This window comes from Electrophorus electricus, chromosome 10 (assembly GCF_013358815.1).
Source record: "Electrophorus electricus isolate fEleEle1 chromosome 10, fEleEle1.pri, whole genome shotgun sequence".
Taxonomy (NCBI): domain Eukaryota; kingdom Metazoa; phylum Chordata; class Actinopteri; order Gymnotiformes; family Gymnotidae; genus Electrophorus; species Electrophorus electricus.
This window is the reverse complement of record NC_049544.1, coordinates 4,275,001-4,295,000: the sequence shown is the minus strand read 5'-3', so window position 1 is coordinate 4,295,000 and position 20,000 is coordinate 4,275,001. Positions and strand designations below refer to the sequence as shown.

General features: G+C 44.5%; 2 protein-coding genes across 8 annotated transcripts in view; one reads left to right on the top strand and one right to left on the bottom strand.

Annotated features, from left to right (window-relative positions):
* mrpl13 (mitochondrial ribosomal protein L13) overlaps window positions 1–5,748 on the top strand; it is an 11,860-nt gene extending 6,112 nt beyond the window's left edge. The window contains exon 7 of the mRNA XM_026999239.2: window positions 4,091–5,748. Coding sequence (XP_026855040.1) covers window positions 4,091–4,115 — 25 coding nt within the window. The 3' untranslated portion in view covers window positions 4,116–5,748. The remainder of the gene's footprint in view (window positions 1–4,090) is intronic.
* Window positions 4,833–20,000, bottom strand: part of col14a1a (collagen, type XIV, alpha 1a) — a 72,348-nt gene continuing 57,180 nt past the window's right edge. For 5 of the 7 annotated variants that reach the window (XM_035530676.1, XM_035530670.1, XM_035530673.1 and 2 more), the window contains 9 exons: window positions 15,646–15,699; window positions 13,077–13,130; window positions 12,892–12,963; window positions 11,285–11,320; window positions 10,688–10,754; window positions 9,954–10,142; window positions 8,685–8,762; window positions 7,675–7,830; window positions 4,833–6,048 (listed from right to left, as the gene is read on the bottom strand). In XM_035530676.1, coding sequence (XP_035386569.1) covers window positions 5,999–6,048; window positions 7,675–7,830; window positions 8,685–8,762; window positions 9,954–10,142; window positions 10,688–10,754; window positions 11,285–11,320; window positions 12,892–12,963; window positions 13,077–13,130; window positions 15,646–15,699 — 756 coding nt within the window. In that variant the 3' untranslated portion in view covers window positions 4,833–5,998. Of the gene's footprint in view, window positions 6,512–7,674; window positions 7,831–8,684; window positions 8,763–9,953; window positions 10,143–10,687; window positions 10,755–11,284; window positions 11,321–12,891; window positions 12,964–13,076; window positions 13,131–13,315; window positions 15,700–20,000 lie in introns of those variants that run through there. The other 2 variants (XM_035530675.1, XR_004776569.1) reach the window with 2 other exon arrangements.

Here is a 20,000-nt window from a genome sequence, read left to right as displayed (position 1 = left end):
GGTGTGTAGTTGTAGGCACACTCACCAATAATTAAAGTGTTTTTTTTTTTTTTTTTTGTATCTACAATAAAAGCCAGGCTGTTAAAATCAGCAAAACTGGCTCCAACAGTGAGATGTTTGAGGTTGTCTCGAGTGTCCTGTTCACTACCCCTGGCTACTAGTGGAGCTGCTCTCTGTTGCCATGTTTGGATTTTGCACCATGTTTGTCAGGCAGTTGGGAAAAATGATTAATTAACTTTTATTTTGCTGCCTGATTCATTATTCCAACACATGAAAATGATACAGCCAGCCAAGTAATGCCATCAAGTGCACCTTTCTAGTCTTTAAGTAGTGCAGAATTTGATTGCTCAATTTCAGTTTTCACTATTAAATATTTGATACATTTTTCTTCATTAGTACTTGTAATATTTTGGGTTTTCTCTGGGCTCTGATGAGGAACAGGCAAGGCACACTATGGTATGCATTATTCAAAATATTCAGGAATCAGAAACTCGTAGAAATGAGGTGGTTCTATGTATAAGGTGCAATTCCAGCACAGATTAGATCTTGACTGACAGTCAAGCACCCGAGAGAGAGACTTTGTTAACAGTACAGAGGTACTGAAATGTTTATCTACAGCAGTGCACACAGGATCCTACTACCCATACAACCCTGCTTCCATGGATTTTAAAGTGCAAGTCTCAGAGGAAGAACATGTGCGGCATCTTCAAGGCAGCGTGGCTGTACAGTATGTAATTTGTTGATCTTTATCGCAATTCTGGAATTTGTGACCACAATACCACATACTTCAATACAATATATAAATATGCCTGGTAACACATGATGTCTTTTTTCCTTGTGAGTGTGATTTTAATTAATAAATTAATCTCTTCTATAAATGCATATACATTGGTCTGAAAAATCTAGGCCAGCGCTTGTCTACGTGATATCAAGGATTTACCAGTGTGTTTTAACCCACAGCAAGGCACATCATGGTGAGAGATCGGAGCAGCTGCCTTAGTGTGCCGTTTTGTTGTTCAGGCCCTAGGCACACCCAAGACAAGCTTTGTTACAGTGTGGCGTCTGAGAGCCTGGCCTTCCTCGTAACAGTTTTACTGGGGGAAATTTATCCTCAGATCTCTCTAAGCCAATGGCGAGTAAGCACCGCAGTCGAGCTGGGCGCATGCCCCTCTAAACCACAGTGGGGCCATGAGCCCACGTTGCTTCGCTCGCGTTATTTTTGCGGCCGCCAGCCTCTCCGTAGGAGCCGTGCAGAGCGTGTAATTAAAACACGCCGGTGGGATGCGAGATGTTAACGGGATAATGATCTGCAGCTCTGTTCCTGTAATTGAAATGGGAGAGGGGAGGATGGCTGGGGCTCTTCTGTGGGTCTGCTGCTGTTGTGACATTCACAGGGCCACCAAAGCCAGGCCATATGAAAGGCTCCCTCTCCGTAAGCCGGTGCTGCCTGTTAACACCCTCCTCCCCCACACACCCATGAATGCGGCTGTGGCACCACCGCAATGAACTCGAAATCAAATATCGAAGCAAAACAAAGTTTGCTCATAAATGTAATTGTGTCTGGTGTTTACAGAGTGGAAAGGTCGAGTGGAAAGGCAAGAGGGAAAGGCCTCTTTAGCAGGGTCGATGAACACGGACACGCGTTCTCAGGCCTACGTGGCTATGGTCTGGAGAGGCACCGAAGAACACACAGCCACCTTTGGAGCCGCTGACTTGCTTCCATGCCTGTCAGGATGACCGGGGCAGTCGCTGTGTTTCTTAAGGAGGCCTGTGCTGTGCTGTGCAGTTTCTTAAGGAGGCCTGTGCTGTGCTGTGCAGTGGACTACCTTAAGCGGTTTGAAGTGGTCATGAACTTTTAATTGAATCATGTTCAGTTCTGAAAGCAGTCCTGTTGTTTCTGTCTCATAGACGTCTAATGTAATTACAGTGGCATGCTTGTAGATACAGTAAGCATGTGTAGAAGTTAGAAGGTTGGGAATGGGTCAACTTTTCATCAAGGACGTTGAGTGTGTGCGCTACCAAGGACCTGCTGACTGTATGAGTGGCGTCTCTCTGTTTATGTTAATGTGGCGTATGCATCATGGTAAGGAAGGTAGGACCTCAGACACACGCTCGCACGCCTCCAGTCGGGCTCCGATGAAGTAAAACATCGCCGAAGCACAGTTTGGCCTCACGACTTCACCAAACAATTCTACACAAACGGCAGAACACACAGAACCTTCAAAGAAATTGGACTCTTGCGCTTAAGAAACGGCGGGCCGGCACAGAGCACTGGCTCAGCTCGCATCAGGCTAGCTGATGGAACGTGTGGCTCAGGCCCTGGGTCTGCCGCGTGCCAGCCTGGGGCCGCTGGGAGTGTGGTCCTCCGTAAATCCCCCTGATTCACAGGCTCTGCCTGTGGCTCATTTGAGCTCCGAGCCTTCTCAAGTGGAGTTTTTCATCCTTGCATCACTTAATGGCGGGCCAAGCTAATGACATTGGCCGTTCACAGCAGGTCGCCGAAGTGCTGCTTCTGGCCCTTGCGTCTGCGTTTAACGGTATGGGTTTGTTTTAGTATCTGCTTAATTATTGGATGTAACCTTGAAGTTGATCCACTTTTGCTATATGTACTTGTTTATACTTTTCATTATACTTTTTATTAAAAGACAATGACGTAACACCACTGATGTAGGTTGAGCCCCTTCAGATGCAGGGCTGGACTGCAGCCAAGTATTAGATTAATTATTGATCTCGAGACTCAGATGGAATGTAAGGGGTTGTGTTCGCTGGCCGAAGCACTTGTATGACTGACTCAAAACGATGCTAGTCAAGGTGGAAATATGGTAGCATTCAGACTGTGGTTCAAAGGTAAATTTTAAGACCTCTAAAAGCAATGCAGCAGACAAAAAAAGACGAACTACATGTAATTGCTACAGTGGCTGGCTGTCGTGGGTTTTTGAATTCAGTTCACTAGTATCTGTCCTGCCCATGCGGCTTGAGAAAGCAGGGGCGCTTTAACGGCAGTCGTGGCCATGAGGTGAGAGGAGACGAGAGGCTCTATCATGAGTGATTCTGCTCTCCCCTGGAAATGGCACTCCCTGCCGTTCAAACCGCCCAGTTCTCAATACCTGAGTCGAGAAGATGATTAACACACTAGCATGGTCACGTTTTACAAGCTAGTCTTTTCGTCTCGCTGAGTGAATACACGTTCGCTTCTGTAAAAGCGGAGGACGAAAGGAAAGTCATCTGACCTCGTTTCCTCGCATAACGCGTGCTAAACTTTTCAGGATCTTCGGCGTTATGACTAAAGCCTGTACTGACTTCTGTAGACATCTGTGCTGCATCATTTCCCACACCGCACATGGCCAGACCTTACCGTGGTGTAAGACCATAACCCACTGCATGAAGTGTGCACTGAAAACTTGTAGGTAATGGATGACCCTTAAAATTGCACGTCAAATACTCAAATGAAGTGCTACTGTTGCCATGTTCGAGTAGCATTTGGCTTGCTTCCAGAGATAGTTGTCAGGTAATGTCTCAAGTGATTTCCTACACTATAATTGTTTCAGAGAGCTGTTAAGTAATCCTTGTAACACAGAGACTGTTCTCTTGACAAAGTAAGCATCGTCAAGCCATTGGGTATGTATGTGAGAAGCTAGTGTAATTTTATGTTTTAAGTAATGTACCCTGTCTAACAAATTACCTAAAGGCCAAAAGGTTGTTATTGCTTTCATGTTCGTTTTAATTTGCTCTGTTGGCTTTAGAACACGGGTGTTGACTGCTCACTGAAGTGTAGGGTGCGCCTTCTTTGCATGTGCTTTTACTATTTAAAGGCCTGTTGATCGGTTCGTTTTGTCCCAGGGTGAATGCACACAAAGACATTTCTGATTGTTTGTCATGCTGAATTCATTGTGACACGCATTTTGTTAATTAATGTAAATCTTTTAGCAGCAAGAAATTCATGTTTAATAATTAATATGGACAATAGAGAACGATACAGATGGATCAGAATTGTTCTGTATTATTAATTGTTGAGTTTGCTGGGGTTTGCTGTGAATGTTACCTCCACATTTCCTGTTTAAACTGAAATGTGTATGCTTTTTCTCCATAGGCCAGAGGACTACAGGATGGAGTGACCTCATAACAGAGTCCAGGGTCTGTGACTGGTGAACATCAATTATGTGTTTGGGGGGGTGTTCATTTGAAATAAATGTCTTAAAATGTAAAAAAAAAAAAAGACAAAGCAGCCTTTTTTTTATCAGATCATATGATAAAGACTGCAGACACATTTCTTAAATACTTTTACTATGTGCTTATCCGGTCATCAGTTTAGCCGTGGAGAAGGGCTTTTGGGAGCCCTGTTAATTCAGCAAAGACCGTAAGTAGTATTGGAGTGCGGATTCTTTGGCCGGTGCCTTTTGCCACAAATGGTTTTTACAGACCTGTCTGAAGGCTGATTCCAGTCTAAATCAACCCGGGGTTCGGCCTCCGTTGGCGTCATATGCGTGTGTGTGGGCTTTGTGTTGTGCCACTTTCCTCTTTGAAGTGTACTAAACACTAAAATATTCTGCCGGTTATAAACATAAAGCATCCTTGTTAGCTGCAGTCTGCTTTGTGAGGGTCAGAAAGTCGGTGTGGCAGGCTTGAAGAGGAGCCACGGACGGCTGTGTACACCATTTGAAGTGCTTGTTTTGAAGCAGGATACGTGCATTTGCACAACAACCATCTTGCATGTCAGCAGTAATGATTTCTCATGTCTGAGCTGTCAGATTCTTTTCTGTCTGCTTAGCCTTATGGGCTTTTAATGCACAGAAAATTACATAAAACGCTAACAAAGATCACAGAAGATATCGCGTTCTTACAGTTTTATTGGTTACAAAACAAAGTAAAAATAAATAATTTTTCAGATTCAAAGGTTTGGTAGTGAGCCGTTCCGCCGGCACCTTGCTCAGCGTAAGGTTTGAGTCATTGTAAAATGACATTAGACCATAGGCCTAACTATTCTGCACTCATCCACAGTGAAAGGGCCCAAAGGACAACCACATACACAAAGAGACAGGAAATGACTTTACAAAATCTGAGCTCATGTATTTAATTTTTTAAAAAAAAGCTAAATAGTTCCAGAGCCCTTACTGAATCTCCACATATTGCATGACATGCAGTCTTACAAGACCAAATCCACAGGAAATTCACATTTCAGACAATATGGGTTATTAGTGGGTTTTTAGAGGAATATCAGTGGCAATGTAAGATTTGGTTCAATAAATTCCAAATTGCAAAATTGTTCGGTATTGTCAAGGATTCAGCTTTCTATAAATAAATGCAAGTGAAGCTTTCCTGGAGGTATTTTCTTACAAATATACCTAAGAGAGGTCAATTTTATGGAAACAGGAATTTCAAAGCATGGACATCAACATGGAAGCACTGAAATTCAATCTCTATTTTTAAAAACAGCTACACAAACTATACAAATGCAGTCTACTGAAATGGTGTTTCCCCAAAAGATGCTGACTACACCAAATACAAAACCCACTGCTTTCGTTGAGTTTTCTTGCGTTCTCAAATAACTTCATGCAATTTCACAAAGAAATGAAACTCATTAGAGGTATGTGGGCACAGTTTCAATTTCCTGCTCTCCATACCCCTGCCCTCCCCAAAATGCGTACATCAGGCACTTCCAAAGATATCTTGCTTAACCCAAACCCACAGGCGGCTGTTCCAGAAGGGCAGGTGTATTTGTGGGGCTATGAGTGCAGGTACTCGGCCGGCTCCTGTACTGTGCTCCGAGCTCCGCTCTTCTCAGGCAGGCTACGGGAGGAGCGGCGCATGCCCAGCGATCTCACCACGGCTCCGGGGTGGACGGGGCCAGGCCGGGCCGCGTGAGGGTCGTGATAGCTGGGCTGGTCGTACTGGGGAGGGTAGGCGCGGTATCCGCCGAACGGGTCCTCTTCTTCCTCCTCTTCGTCGTTATTGTTAGCGAGCCCATAATTTTGGTAGGGGCTGGGAGGCAATTGTTGTACTACGGGAACACAGGGGTATCAGTTTGGTCAACGGCGTTTTCGTCTTTGCCTTTCACCACCACCGAGCGAGAAGCCATCGGGTTAGCGTGAGTGAGAGGTAGCAGAGAGATAAAGGTACAGCGTTAGTGCAGACAGGAAGCAGAAGTGTGAGCAACTGGGAGCCGTTTGAGAAACGGGCTAAGACTCGGGCATGGCTTTCTAGAACATTTCAGCAGAAACAGCAGGACAACAGAAGAGGCCAATACAGAGAAAAGTTAAGAAGACCTGCACTGCATCGTGGTGGTGAGAGGTCAAAAGTGGGAGAATATGGGAACATGAAACATGGAAACCCAGGATTTGGGGGGGGGGGGGGCGTGGTTTAGGGGCTGGGAACGAGTCTTTCCGTATTTCCTTAGACAACGTCTTTTTGCCAGAGGAAGAAAGAGCAAATGGAAGGATGAAGGGAGAGAAGAGGAAGAGCAGCAGGCTCTCAGAGAATGCTTCTCAGTAGTCATTCTCATACTGCTCTTGGCCTTCCGTTAGAGCCCGGAGACGAAAGGATGGGTGTCCCGGAAAGGAGAAGAGAGAGAGACCACGTAAGAACGAGATCCACACGTGCCTGTTAACGAGCACCCAACAGAACATCGGCCCTTACGCTCCCCCTGTAGGCTGGCGCAGTGCCCAGCAGTGGTCACAGCCATCACTTTCACTTCTGAGTGAAACAGTCTTTGTTGGTACTTTAAGGCATTATAAATGGGTTCTGTAAAAATTGTCTGTAGACTGAATATTAAAGGGGCACATTTTGTGTTAAAGGGGCACATTTCTACATACTCTATGATTCATTTTCAAATTACTTCATATCAACATGACCATAAACTTGGCATTAAGAGTGTAAATCTTATATGAGATACATTCTATATATATATATATATAAGTACAGGTAGTCCTTTATATTGGTTTTTGTTTGGTTTTCCAACTTTGTTTAAACTATATATGAAATATAATTAAAAAAAAACCTTTACATTATAAAAAAATACAGGTTTCTTAAGTGTTACAGAGATTAAAGGTATAACACACTAGCAGCTGCTAACATTACAAAATGGTTTTATTGGATTAACAGGTATAATCTCTGATGTAGGGCATTTCACAGTCAAGGAACAGTCCCTCTGATTCTCATTCAAATTCATATAAAATTCTCACAAGGCTCACCGTAAAACTTCGATAGCATTTACTCTCATTGAAATTTATGTGGACAATTATGTGGGCAGTTATGGTTAGGGTTAGTCTAGTCAGCCAGATGTAGGGTGGTTGTATATCATGGGCAGTGCCAGACTGTGGACTTCTTCATACGTCAAAATGATAAATAAAAGAAAATGGCCCTGTTTGTGAAGGACATTACAGGAGCACTGCTTTTTTATTTTATGTATGTGTGCAATACATAATGATGGAGCTAGAGAATGTCCTAAATAGTTATCATAACCTAGCATGGGAAATGCTATTCTCAGCTGTTTCAGAGAATAACCCTGTTTTATTGCTCTCTTATGTCCTCGGGAGTAGATGCAATATTTAGGGGCAATGGTAGAGGGGAACCACTTAATACCCACCATCCATTATACAGTGTGTTTAAATCAATAGCCAACAAATGGGCAACCTGGAGAAGATGAAGATGTGTGAGATGGTGTGAGATGTGCTTTACCTCCAATGTTATAGCCTAAGCAAGCGTTCTGGTCGCAGTAGCCCGGCGGTCCGGCAGGTCCGCTGCTGCCAGGGTTTCCAGGGCGACCCGGAGGGCCCTGAATGCCGCCCCTTCCCGGAGGGCCCTGGCTGCCAGTCCGGCCCTCTCCTGGAGCACCTGTGGAGAAGCAGATGTGAGCAGGGTGCCGCATGCCAACTGGCTGAGCTCTGCATCGCTGGCCCAGGTTTGTTTGTTTGTTTGTTTCCAAGCTTCAATAGTGAACTATGAAAAAGAGGGCTTGTTGTACATCTGCGCTTTCAGTGTGAAAACCGCACAGCTTTGCCATCAGCGGCTTTCGGCTCATCCAAGTCTACTTCCTTCCACAAATGTTGTTTGCTCTCTCAGCAACCCTGTTTCGGAGTTTTTGTGAGCTTCATCGTGTTGATGAAATGGTATTGATTACAGTGCAGTCAGATGCCGGTCTTTTGATGACAGTTCCCAAGATGTACTTGACAGCCTCACAACTAAAATCGATGTAAAAAAAAAAATCTCCAGTACTATCTCAATATCTGGTTGATATTCTAGACAGGAATCAGAGAAACTAAAATCAGATCATAACATGCACACAAATTGGTTATAGTCAGTTTAAAGGCTTAAGCCCCCTTCCACAGAGAACATGTAATAAAGGAAACTCCTAAATTTCATGCCATATGACTATGTACATGTGTCTCTTATAGTCTAGAACAGAAGGATGTATTTTATAGCCTTTTTATTGAGCTTGGTGACAATGAGATTTTTATGGCCCTTACAAAAGTATCTATTTAAATAAAAAGGATCCTTTTCCATGGTTCCCATATATGAAAACCTGGACAATGTACAGACAACGTCTGACAAAAGTTTTCAGTCCACATTCTTAGGTAATATGTGACTCAGGAAGCTCTGTTTCAGAGATCAGACGTAACTATCTTTCCAACAATTGTAGATAACAGCTGCGGAATCAACAATCGATATGAATGGTATCAGGTATTTACCTGGGGGTCCGGGGGGACCTCGGGGACCCTGTATGCCCACTCCTGGACTACCCTTCTCTCCTTTCTCTCCTGGGGGCCCTGGAGATACAAAGAGAGAAAAAAAAGATACTAAAAGGAGACTGAGCGAAAGCATCTGCAGACACTTCTCTGTCTGCTCCGCACTGCTCGCTCGCTTGCTCTCTCTCTCTCTCTCTCTCTCTCTCTCTCTCTGGCATGGCGACCCTGTTCCACATTGCTGGCTCCCCTCTCTGCTGGGAATAAAAGCAGAGGGATTGAGATAGCAGACCTTTCCAGGGCTGGCCTAACACACAGCCCCGCACCGATGACACGGCACCTCCAGCTGCCAGACGTCTGCGGAGGAAACATCCCGAGCGTCTGCCCCACTGCTCCCCTCCCGCCGCTGACCCGCTCGAAGTGTGAGTGGACAGGTAATGGCTTGGCAGAACGCGTTGTATATATGGAGGCCAGAAACAAAGTTGAAGGTTCCAAAGAATATTCTGGTTCTAAATATGCTACTGACTTCATATAAAAACAGTGACTGCAGCCTTGGGAAGGTATTAATACTTATTTGCTGTTCTCTCACCAAAGGCACACTGTGATATATGAAACTAAGCAGGAATATAAGTCTTACTTCGGAGACGTCTACTTGTCCATATCTGAGCAGCACTTCCTTACTGGCAGTGTGGTCTTCATCACCTCTGACAGCGCTGACAATTAATGTGACCCAGAGCCCCTGATTACCACTCTCATAATGACAGCCTACACCCCAGCCACACACCTATTCCCTCAAATCATCTCTCATTAGTCGACCTTGTTAGCCTGCTCTGCCCGTTCACAGAGTGAGTGAGAACGCCACACCGGGGTCATGTTCTGCAGCATTCTGTCAGGCTGTTTGGGAATGTAAAAGTGGGAGCACAAAATGACGGTTCTGGGATTCTGTTTTTCTTCTCTTCGCGGCCCTCTGTGGCTTTCTTATGGTGGCCTGTAGTTATGCCAATCTAACAAAGTAACATACTGTATACATATTTCATGAACAGTTTTAGCCAGATGACCTCAAGAATGAGTAAATGAGAAATCAGCCAAGTGTGAATTTTAAATGAAAGTGCTGATGAAGAAGTCAGCCTATCATTGGTCGTCAGCCAATCATAGAAGCAGGCTATCATAGAAGTCAACCTATCATGGGTCGTCAGCCTATCATGGGTCGTCAGCCTATCAGTATTCCAGTGCAAACACTGATCACTGGAGGTTCCGTGGTGTTTGTAGCCTTACCCCTCTCTCCTGGACGGCCATTCAGCCCACTGGCTCCAGGGAAGCCTGGTCTGCCCGGAGTCCCCTGGTCTCCCTGCGGCCCAGCAGGGCCCTGGCGGCCGGGCTCTCCGGGAGGGCCCGGGACCGTCCGGATTGACACAGAGTGGGTGGGGATCTGGTTCAGGATGGAATTATAGCGAGACAAGTGGCCTGAGGAGTACAGAGATGAAGCAGACAGAATTATGAATTATGAACAGTGACAATTATGAACACACTGTCAGCAGTGTAGAAAGAAATTCTCACTCTAAGGGTTGGCTCTTAGGCCACATACATAAGGCACATGTAACTTTTTAAACATAATTTAAAAAAGAAAGAAAAAAATAAATATAACAAATGAATTAGCACACACAGACTCCTTCTAGTTAAGCAAGTGCACGCTTGGATCCACACTTAGTTATGTTTATGTTCAGGTCCCTGCTTAGCAGTACCTCAGCGCAGACTTGGGCTTGGGTTTGAGTCTCAGTTGTTCCATGTTATAACCACAGCCTGTGCTCTCTCATGCCATGTGCTACAGATTTGAGTTTAGACTGGAGATCCAGCAGAGCTCATCCGATGGGCGTTAAACTCTCTTCAAAGCACGGTGAGGCACTTTCCATAGTTGTTTGTTTCACTTCGTACCCACTGAAGGAGGCATGTGGAGGCCTTTTGCCCTTTCGAACTGCTTGTGCCAACAACAAAGAATAAAACATACTCACTCTGAATTAGTTGTTCACACACTTGTCGTGCTATAGAACGGACGACCGCCTGAGACTGCATGTCACCCTTCCAAGACAAACAACAGAGATATATCAGAACACAGCGCAGTGTGCTTGCCGTGTTTCTCTCAATACAACAAACACACACTCCCTCACACACACAGGGTTTTATTCTTATTTTTTGGAGCTGCTAATGACCTGTGTTTATTAAATGTACTTTAACACTCACTGGGTGCTCAGTTTCTCCTGCTCAATCCCACATCAGAGGAATAGAAGGGAAATATGGAGGAGAAGCAGTGAGCCTGCTCTCACAGTCTGGCACTTGGCTTAGACCTAGAGTTCTACCTTCAAGGACTCAGGAGTGTTAACCTTAATGATTAAAGATTAGAACGAGTGACTGTGCAGCTGTGTGTGTGTGTGTGTGTGTGTGTGTGAGAAAGAGATCCGCTTTGGCAGTGGCTGTGATTTCTATCAAGAGGCCTGTCAGAGGGGTCCTTAATCCCACTGCTAATACCCCACCATTACATGTGAGGGCCACAGCTTGTGCCAGGCACTAATCTAAACTCCTCAAAAGTTTAGGCCAGAGATCAGACTCACTCGCTCTCCTCGATCGCCCTTGGTGCCGGGAGGGCCCTGCCGGAGAGAGAAGGACAGAGAGGTGGGTAAGGAGGGGGCTGGGAGGAGCGCGTGCTCGCTGGGCAGGCGGAAAAGCTGCCGAGTTTTGTGAAGGCTGTCGGTGCGAGCCGCGCACACGCTCGGGGCCGTGCACGGCTGGCGGAGGCAGCGGCGTTTGGAGGGGTGGATCTCTCTGTCTTGCAGGAAGAGGGGTTATTCTGAGGGGATTATGACTTAATCGACTGTGGACGTGGCACACGGGCCAACAACATAAAGTGGACGCAGCACACCAGAGAGTCGAGACAGCTCAGCGAGAGCAAAGCTCAAGACGCTGGGGCCACTAAATAACCCTGATGTCATAAACCAGTTGGAGAACGGATTCATCTGGAGGACTGGGATAGACGCACAAGAGTGCGCCAAAATGTTTGTGTCATTGTTTTCTTCTTATATTGCACGTGCATGCACACGTGTGTGACCAGAGATATTAGGCATGGGTTCAAATATCTGAGAGCATGTTTTTGTATGTGCGCGTGTGTGTGTACGTGTGTGTGCGCGTGCGAGTATGTTTGCTCAAGCTGGAGAATCAACCCCATGCTGATGCTGATCCTATCTCCCCTCTAACAGCTTCTCTCCTGGGCCCACCAGCAACGCAGATCAGTGCAGAGGAAGCAAGGAGGCTCAGCCTGACTGCACCAAAGCAATCCTACTCTCCCCTCGCACACAAACACTCCTCTCAGAACAAACGCCACATAGCACATTTCTCACGTTCTCACTGTAATGTAAACAAGTAATGGAGACTGAGAGACAACTCAAACCATATGATCCCTTGTCAGCGCCTAATCTGATAACGAGAGACAACTGTTGTGTCCGGCTTGTCCCAGGCTCAGCTGCTGTGGAGATACAGCTCAGGATGGGGCTGCCGTATGTTGGCTTTACGGCGTCCTTGATGCCAAAATGCTGCTAGTCTCCTGCTTACTGTGTACTATAACTGAAGAAGAGTCACTTGGAGTGACCTTTGGTATCTTTAAATGTTTGAACCATGGTTGGCATCTTTCTATGCAAACAGGCTGCAGTGTGTGTGCAGATCTGGCCAGACAGCGGATGGCAGTAAATGCATGCGAAGCTGCAGCTCTGAAACCCAAAGCTTAGACAGGCTGCGGGCTGGCACACAGAAACCCCAGCCCTCTGGGCCTGTATGCTCGTTAACCCGGCGATGTGGGGTCAGCACCCGTCTGTTTACAGTGCTAGTTCCACCCCATCTGCTGCAGGTGGTCGGCGTGTCAGAGGCGCGTCGAAGCTGCCCAGGGAATGACTCAGTAACAGGAGAGGTGTCGCGGAGTTGAGGCACGCCCTGCACATCTGGAGCGGAGAAGCCTTAACGTACAAATCCAGCTGAATAGGTGAGCGGTGATGACCTGACACAGAGCTTTATGCAAGTATGAATATTGATTACTATCCAGACAGGGTACAACTCAGTGAATCTAAAAGTTAATGTTAGAAGCATTTAAATTAATACTAGGCAGACATAAACATTGAACATTTTTGTATCATCCAGTTGAATCCATCTCTGTCTGCTGCTCTATACTCACAGGAAATCCCTGATCGCCCTGTGGTCCTGGTGCTCCGCTGGGTCCTGGAGCTCCAGGAGCCCCTGGACTCCCCTGTGATAGCACACCAACAACAAGACCAAAACTGTAACCATCTCACACAAGAGGCTGGGTGGTCCTGAGTTTGAAGGAAACGCAAAGGCCCACTTGTTTGCTTTAATACTTACGATCGGCCCTGCTGGGCCCCGTTGCCCCTGTGGTCCATCTTTACCAGGCAGACCCTACAGAAACACAGCGGCAGTCATCCAACAGCTCAGGTGAGACAGACAGAAAGGACTGCGGCTTCCGAACAGAACATAAAGCAGTGCCTGACGAAGTCGAGCGAGCCAGTGTGTGTATAAGGCTGCAGCCCGCGTACGTGAGCTTGCGGTGAGCTATGTAAATGTTCAGGTCTCTCTCCTTTCACCTGGTTGTGCCCATGTGAATGCTCCTGTAGAGCCGTCGGTGGTAGAGCAGTCAGGTGGTAGAGCAGTCAGGTGGTAGAGCAGTCAGGCATGCCGCTGGGGTGACAATCTACTCCCGCTGAATGTGCTGGGGCAGTGTGTGTGGGTGTGGGTGTGGGTGTGTGTGTGTGTGTGCACGCATGTGTGTGTTATGTTGGCTTCAGCATATGTATTGGTCTGGCTAAACTCTTAGTACTGGCTGCCTGCATCTCCTCTGGAGTAACTCAGCAGGTCTTAGCTATCAATCCTACTGTGAAAAAACCCTGATATACATTCATAGGGGGGAAATAACACTGGAACAGGTGGCCCTCCACACTACAGTGACTGTAATATGGTAGAATGAACTCGAGATGGTGGACATTTAGAAGTACAACTGATTTAGGAGTGATTTAAAGTCTGGTAGAGGAGGAGAGACACTCCACAGAGATAAATGTTGGATTTGTCAAAAAACTAGTTAAGGCTTACTGTATATTTCAGGCATCTCAGAATAAGAGTGCAGCTGTGTAACCAGTTCCAACCCATCTATTATCCAGCTCTTAATATCCTGAATTCATTAGGGTGCGAAAAGCAAAATGGATTCTGTGTCAGAGCGCTTTAATTTCATGCATTCTGTATTTCATTTCTATCAGGCTTGTGCTCGTTAAAAACTGATCTTTAATAAATGAACTTCACTGCACAAAACATCACATGAAACGCTTCCATACACTATACTCCAGTTTGCGTGAAAACTGCAAATGTTTGAAGGCTTCTTGAATGTAGAGTGATTTGCATCAACCAAATAAAGTAAATAAAATTAAAAAAAAACCTAGAGTGTACAAAACCACTGAAAACCTGCATTGATTAGCCTTTCTTCTCCACGTAGATAAAAGCAAGATCCTCTCTCTCGCTCTCTCTCTATCTATCTATCTATCTGCTGATGCTGTCAGTGTGGAGTCATGAACTAATATGTTGCTCTTTAACTCTACTCTGTCAGAAGCTTTCTAAATGGTGTTAGTTGCTTTAATGCTGTTATGCCAAGACACAACAATAATAATTTTGGATTCTGGCAGTGTTTTGTGTTATGACAGAACTCATGCATTCAGTAACTTCTCCTGCATTTCAAAATGTGCTAGTTACAAATCTGGCATCTCACTGATTAATGTCATATCAGAACTTTTTATGGATTGGACTTTATATTTTATTCATATTTAGACTTATATTTTATATGTATCCACAACAGATTTAAATTTGGACCTGCTACAAGGTACTTGAGAAGACACTGCAGATTCTTATCATGTACCTTGTAGCAGGTCCAAGTTTAGACCTCTGTGGATCTGGGGTTTTATTTGTAGATAAAAACTGACAACTTGATGGAACCATATTTTCCCTGGTTACTGCTTTGTTTAGTTTGCTTATTTATTTGTTGCTAAAGGTAACTTTAAAAGTACATTTTAGTTTAACTACTTTGGGATGGCCACATATGTCCTGTCTGCTTTGCTACAAGCAATCCTTTTTACTGAGTTAACCATTCAGTACAGCTCATTCTCTAAGCACACGGTCAACTTCAGGGTGAATCAACACTGATGTTATACATTCCATCTCGAGTCACCCTGAGCTGAGGAACAGAATAGAAGTACTTCTGAGGAATGCGGTACATTTTTTTTTGCTGTTGTTGTTGTTTTAACTGAGCATATCATTAGGCCAATTATTGTAACGGTAAATGAATGAAATACTGGATCTGCTGTGAATCGTGACATATTCATGTAATAGCGATCGTGCTACTGACTGCTGACCCAGCCATGAAGATTTTGCACTGACTTCACAATGGACACAAAACACTTCTAATGGTGAACTACACTTCTAATGATGGTGAACACCACTTCTAATGACAATGAAAGACACTTCCAATGATGGTGAAACACACTTCTAATGATGGAGTCTGTCACAGCTGTTTGGAGATGCGCAGTAAGAACAGCAGCCAGATGGGACTTCTCACTCTGTAGTCTATTAATGAACAGGAGAACCTGCCAATTCCATTTGGAGCATACCATCACCATTAGACTAGTCTCGTAGGATGCGCCATTACCATTCACTGTGTAGAGGACCTGAATAGTTTGAGACTGCTTGGGAAATTTCAAGATGTTTACGAAAAGCAAAGGTTAACAAGAGGGAGAACAATAAATGTGCTATTTAATATAAAACTACAACATAATAATGATGCAAATAAAGGACATAGAAGATCAGCTACCTTTTTAACATATAGGATTATAAAACAAGCGAACCATTTAGGTGAAATAAAGTGACCATCTTTTACCCTCTGTCCTGGTTGGCCATCTCTGCCTGGTCCTCCGTTGGCCCCTGGTACACCCTGAGGACACCAACAACCACAACAAAATAGCAAACTGTAAACAAGCAGCAGAAGTGCTCACGTAAAGGGCACGGCTCCCTCACCCAGGGATGCTGTACCTATGCTACTCTGGCTCTCATGCTTCTTTACACACTGCCTCAGTGTCTGCCTTGCTGACCTGCTGACATGATCTATGCCCCACCGTGCAGTGCCTAATACAAGAGGACGTTATACATTCTGCCTTCATCCACACTGAGCTGAGGAACAGAAGTGCTCCGGAGCAAATTTCTTCTGAATCTGATTAGGCTTGGATTTGTTCGATATGGTTCTGACAATGTCCGACGGCTCCTGGATATTATCGACTTTCTTGGCAAAAGAAGAGCCCCTGTTGTTTCTTTGGATGCAGAGGAAGCATTCAGCAGTGTTGAATGGAGTTTTCTGTTTGCACTAACGTAAAGGGTTAATCTAGGCACTAATTTCACTAACTTCGTCAAACTGCTGTATTCACATCCATCAGCAGCCATCAATCCCCTTTGTTATTTGCTGTAGTTATTGAATATATTCAGCTAAAGGTTCAAGCACAAAACCACAGTAGTTTTATATGCAGACAAAATACTCTTATAGTCCCAGCTATACTCCTGCAGGCAAAGCATCTCTCAAAATGGTAAACTGTCTGGTTAGAAAAGAAACTTTTTTCTAACTACAAATGAATATCCCTTGTAATAGTAAACTGAAGAGTCCATTCCAGCTGTCCAGTAGTGGCTTTGGATATCTGTGTTTGACTGTTACCCCTGACCCGAGGCATTTATATATCCAGCAATTCTTCTTTGCTGAAAACTGGGGGGAATTAGCATTGGCCCTCTTTTCCCATCTCATTTTTGGGTAGGATTAACACGATCAGGATGACTATTCTGCCTCCACCACTGCACTTGTTCCGTTTTCCATGTTCTCACCCCAAAGCTTAAAAAAAATTGAAGTTAATATCCAATTACAACAAACAAGAAAAGACCCCATTTAAAAATTTCCATACTTTTTTTCTAATTCTGGTCAGAATTTTGAACAGACGCGATTTGTTATGGGTTGATATAGAGTCACTCACTTGTCTTCATCTAGCATTAAGTCACCTTTCATTTAGAATGTTAATAAGACACTACATTTACTAGAAAGGTTTGTTGTCTATAACTCTACGCTTAGCTAGAGAGATGCAAGTTTATATGCAAAAATCCCAAACTTCTCATCATTATTGTCCCCTGTGAATCCCGATATGCATTACAGATTAGGAATACTGGATTAGAAAGTGGCTGCCAAGTGGTCTGTTGGATTTCTCCAAACTATTTACAGATGAATCATTGAGCTCCTTTAGTCAGATCAAAGAATCCTTTGGTGTGCCCAGTGGTGTTTTCAAATTAAACCCTTAGTCACTTCATTACAGGAGGATGATAATATTAGACTTCATCTTACAGAACTGGGGAACTGCTTCTCTTAATAATTTAAAGAGTAAGATATCAAAATTGTACACTATTTTGTCTAATGTGGACTCATCTGGTTATGTATTACATTAGTTTGGGGAAAAGACCTCGGTTCGTCTTTTACCAACCAGGAATCTTTGTGTGTAACTGGATCTTCCCTAAATCTATGTTAATTAAAGTTCAAGATTTAATTTTATTATTATTCATAAATTATAAATCATAGAAATTATTTATTCATAGAAATTCTTACCCCGTCTGTCTGCAGAAATTATAGCATAATATGTCTGATATTTTAAATGTTCTGTGGATGTAGGTAATGTTTGCATGTATTTGCGCCATCCTATCATGCAAAAAAAACCCAAAAAACAATCTGACATGTCTTCAGCTGTTTATCTTTTAAACTATAAATGTGTATTTGAACAGAAATATTATTTATCTTTTAAATATGCTCATGTATCTTAGAAAAATGACCTTTGGAAAAATGTACATATGACCTGCACCATAACAAAAAAAATTGTAAGAATCTGGTCTCCTTTAGAGGCTTATTTACAGAGTGGTAAAGACCTTTGATTTATTCACTCCTTTGATGGCCAGAAGACTGTTCATTTTCTCTGCTAATTAATTTCATTGCTTTTTCTCTCTTTTTAGATCATTTCCTTTCTTACTTCCTTTCCTATACTTTTATGTCTTAGTTCCTTAAAGTAATGTTACTCTGAACGCTCCAGATTCGTCTGTGCTACATGTCTGAGTGGAGTGGGCTTGCTCCTCACCTCCCTCGGCCTACAGCAAGCGTAACGTCAACCTTGGAGCTTTTGTAACTTAAAGAAGACAAAAAAGATCATTAAAGAAAAGAGGTGCTCGGGAGCAGCCGTCTGCCCCGTCTATCTGCCCCATCACTGCAGTCAAACGGACCCAGACAGAAAGACGGAGGGAGGAAATGAAAAGGAGGAATGTTGGAATGAAAATGGGTTTGTCCCCATAGGGTCACAGACTACATCATCATGACCACCTTAAAATATTCCAAAAGTGACTGAAATCAATGACTCGCGTGAACCTTTTGAGAAAATAGGAATAACTAAGCAGAGCACATTTCAGGCTGAGCTCGTATCTAAAAGCCTTCCAGAGAAAACGCATGATGGGTCGGTACACACCAGCGCACGCATATCTCATAAGAGGATATATGTGTGAGCCCTCCTAACATAACAGCGCGCCATAGGTGGATTTCAGAGCACGCAGAGGCGGTAACACACCACGGAGGAGACGTGGGCCCAAGAGACAGCCTATGAATATCATTCAGTGGGGCAATTTTGAAGCTCTCAGGCTCTGGCAGGGTAGGTCAGTATTGTATGTGAAATGATCAGGCCTGGTCAAGCAGCTTGGCCAAGAGCCTGGGATACCAGATCATAATCTCCAGACTGACCCCCGAATGGCCCCTGACTGACATGCCTTGCAGGCAGACCCAGATACATGTTCCTCAAAGTCAGTGCACCTAAAAGAAAAAGTTGGCCATTTCTTTAATATCAGTACGGCTGACTGAAGTGGACTGAGGCGGATTTAAGTGGACTGAGGTAGACTGACTTGGACTGAGGCGGATTTAGGTGAACTGATGCAGACTCACTTGCACTGAATCAGATTTAGGTGGACTGAGGCAGACTGACGTGGAGTGAGGCAGATTTAGTCAGATTTAGGCCGATTTAGGCGGACTGAGGCAGACTGATGTGGAGTGAGGCAGATTTGGGCAGATTTAGGCGGACTGAGGCAGACTGATGTGGAGTGAGGCAGATTTGGGCAGATTTAGGCGGACTGAGGCAGATTTGGGCAGATTTAGGCAGACTGACATGGACTGAGGCAGATTTAGGCGGACTAAGGCGGACTGACAGTGATTGAGGCTGACTGAGGCGGACCCATCTCGAGTCAGTCAGCAAGCTTATGCGTGAAGGGTGAGTGAGTTTTTTCTTTCCCTTCACTAAACTGGTCAAAGTGCAGCAATGTTCTTTTTCCCCCATATATGGACACCTCCTGGGGATTTTTCATCAGATTCTCCTCAAACCGCTATTCTTTAAGAAATGAAACTGTCACAGCGATTCTGCAGAACCATTAGGGTGACATTCTCAAAATTAAAACAAGACCAAAAAAGGTCCAATCTTCTGCTCTCATACTGGATGAACTCAGTGCTGTTGAAACTCAAGTGAATCACTGTAAAAAAACAACAACAAAAAAAAAACAGCTGCACTACAAAAAAAAAAAAAAACCAAAAAAACCCCAAATTATACTGATACTACGAAGCAGATGACAGAGAATGTGACTGCAGTAAACGAATGAGCTTTTGCAGTCCTTCCATCATGGACATACATAATTCCAGCGAGGTCGCGAGGCTGTTTGTCAAAAACTGAACATCACAACAGTGATCACAGGAAAATGTGCTTCTGCTCATAACTTCCATCTCCAACCAGCAGCCGGGGGAGGTGGGGAGAGCGGTTGGAAGGGCTGGTGGTACACGGTGATGGTGGTGGGTGGTAGACAGCAGAGTATCTTCTGTCACTCTCTGCTGACTGCCTCCTCGTGTATGAGGAACCCTTATACTGCCTGGGCCTTATGTCCCTGCAGCAGCCGGCAGTGAGCTTCTGTAATTAATAACGGCACTAGCAGATAATGGTTTTCTCATGTGAGTGATTCCATTAGGCTTTTTGTAGCAGAGGTGAGTGTGTGGCTGTGTTTGTGAATAAGCCCGCCATGTTCAGGAAGCCCTATTTGCTTCTGCTCTCAATAAGCCAAACTTATCTGCGCACCTTATCACCCAGAAACATAGACATGCAATTTCACACAAACACACGCACGCACGCGCGCACACAC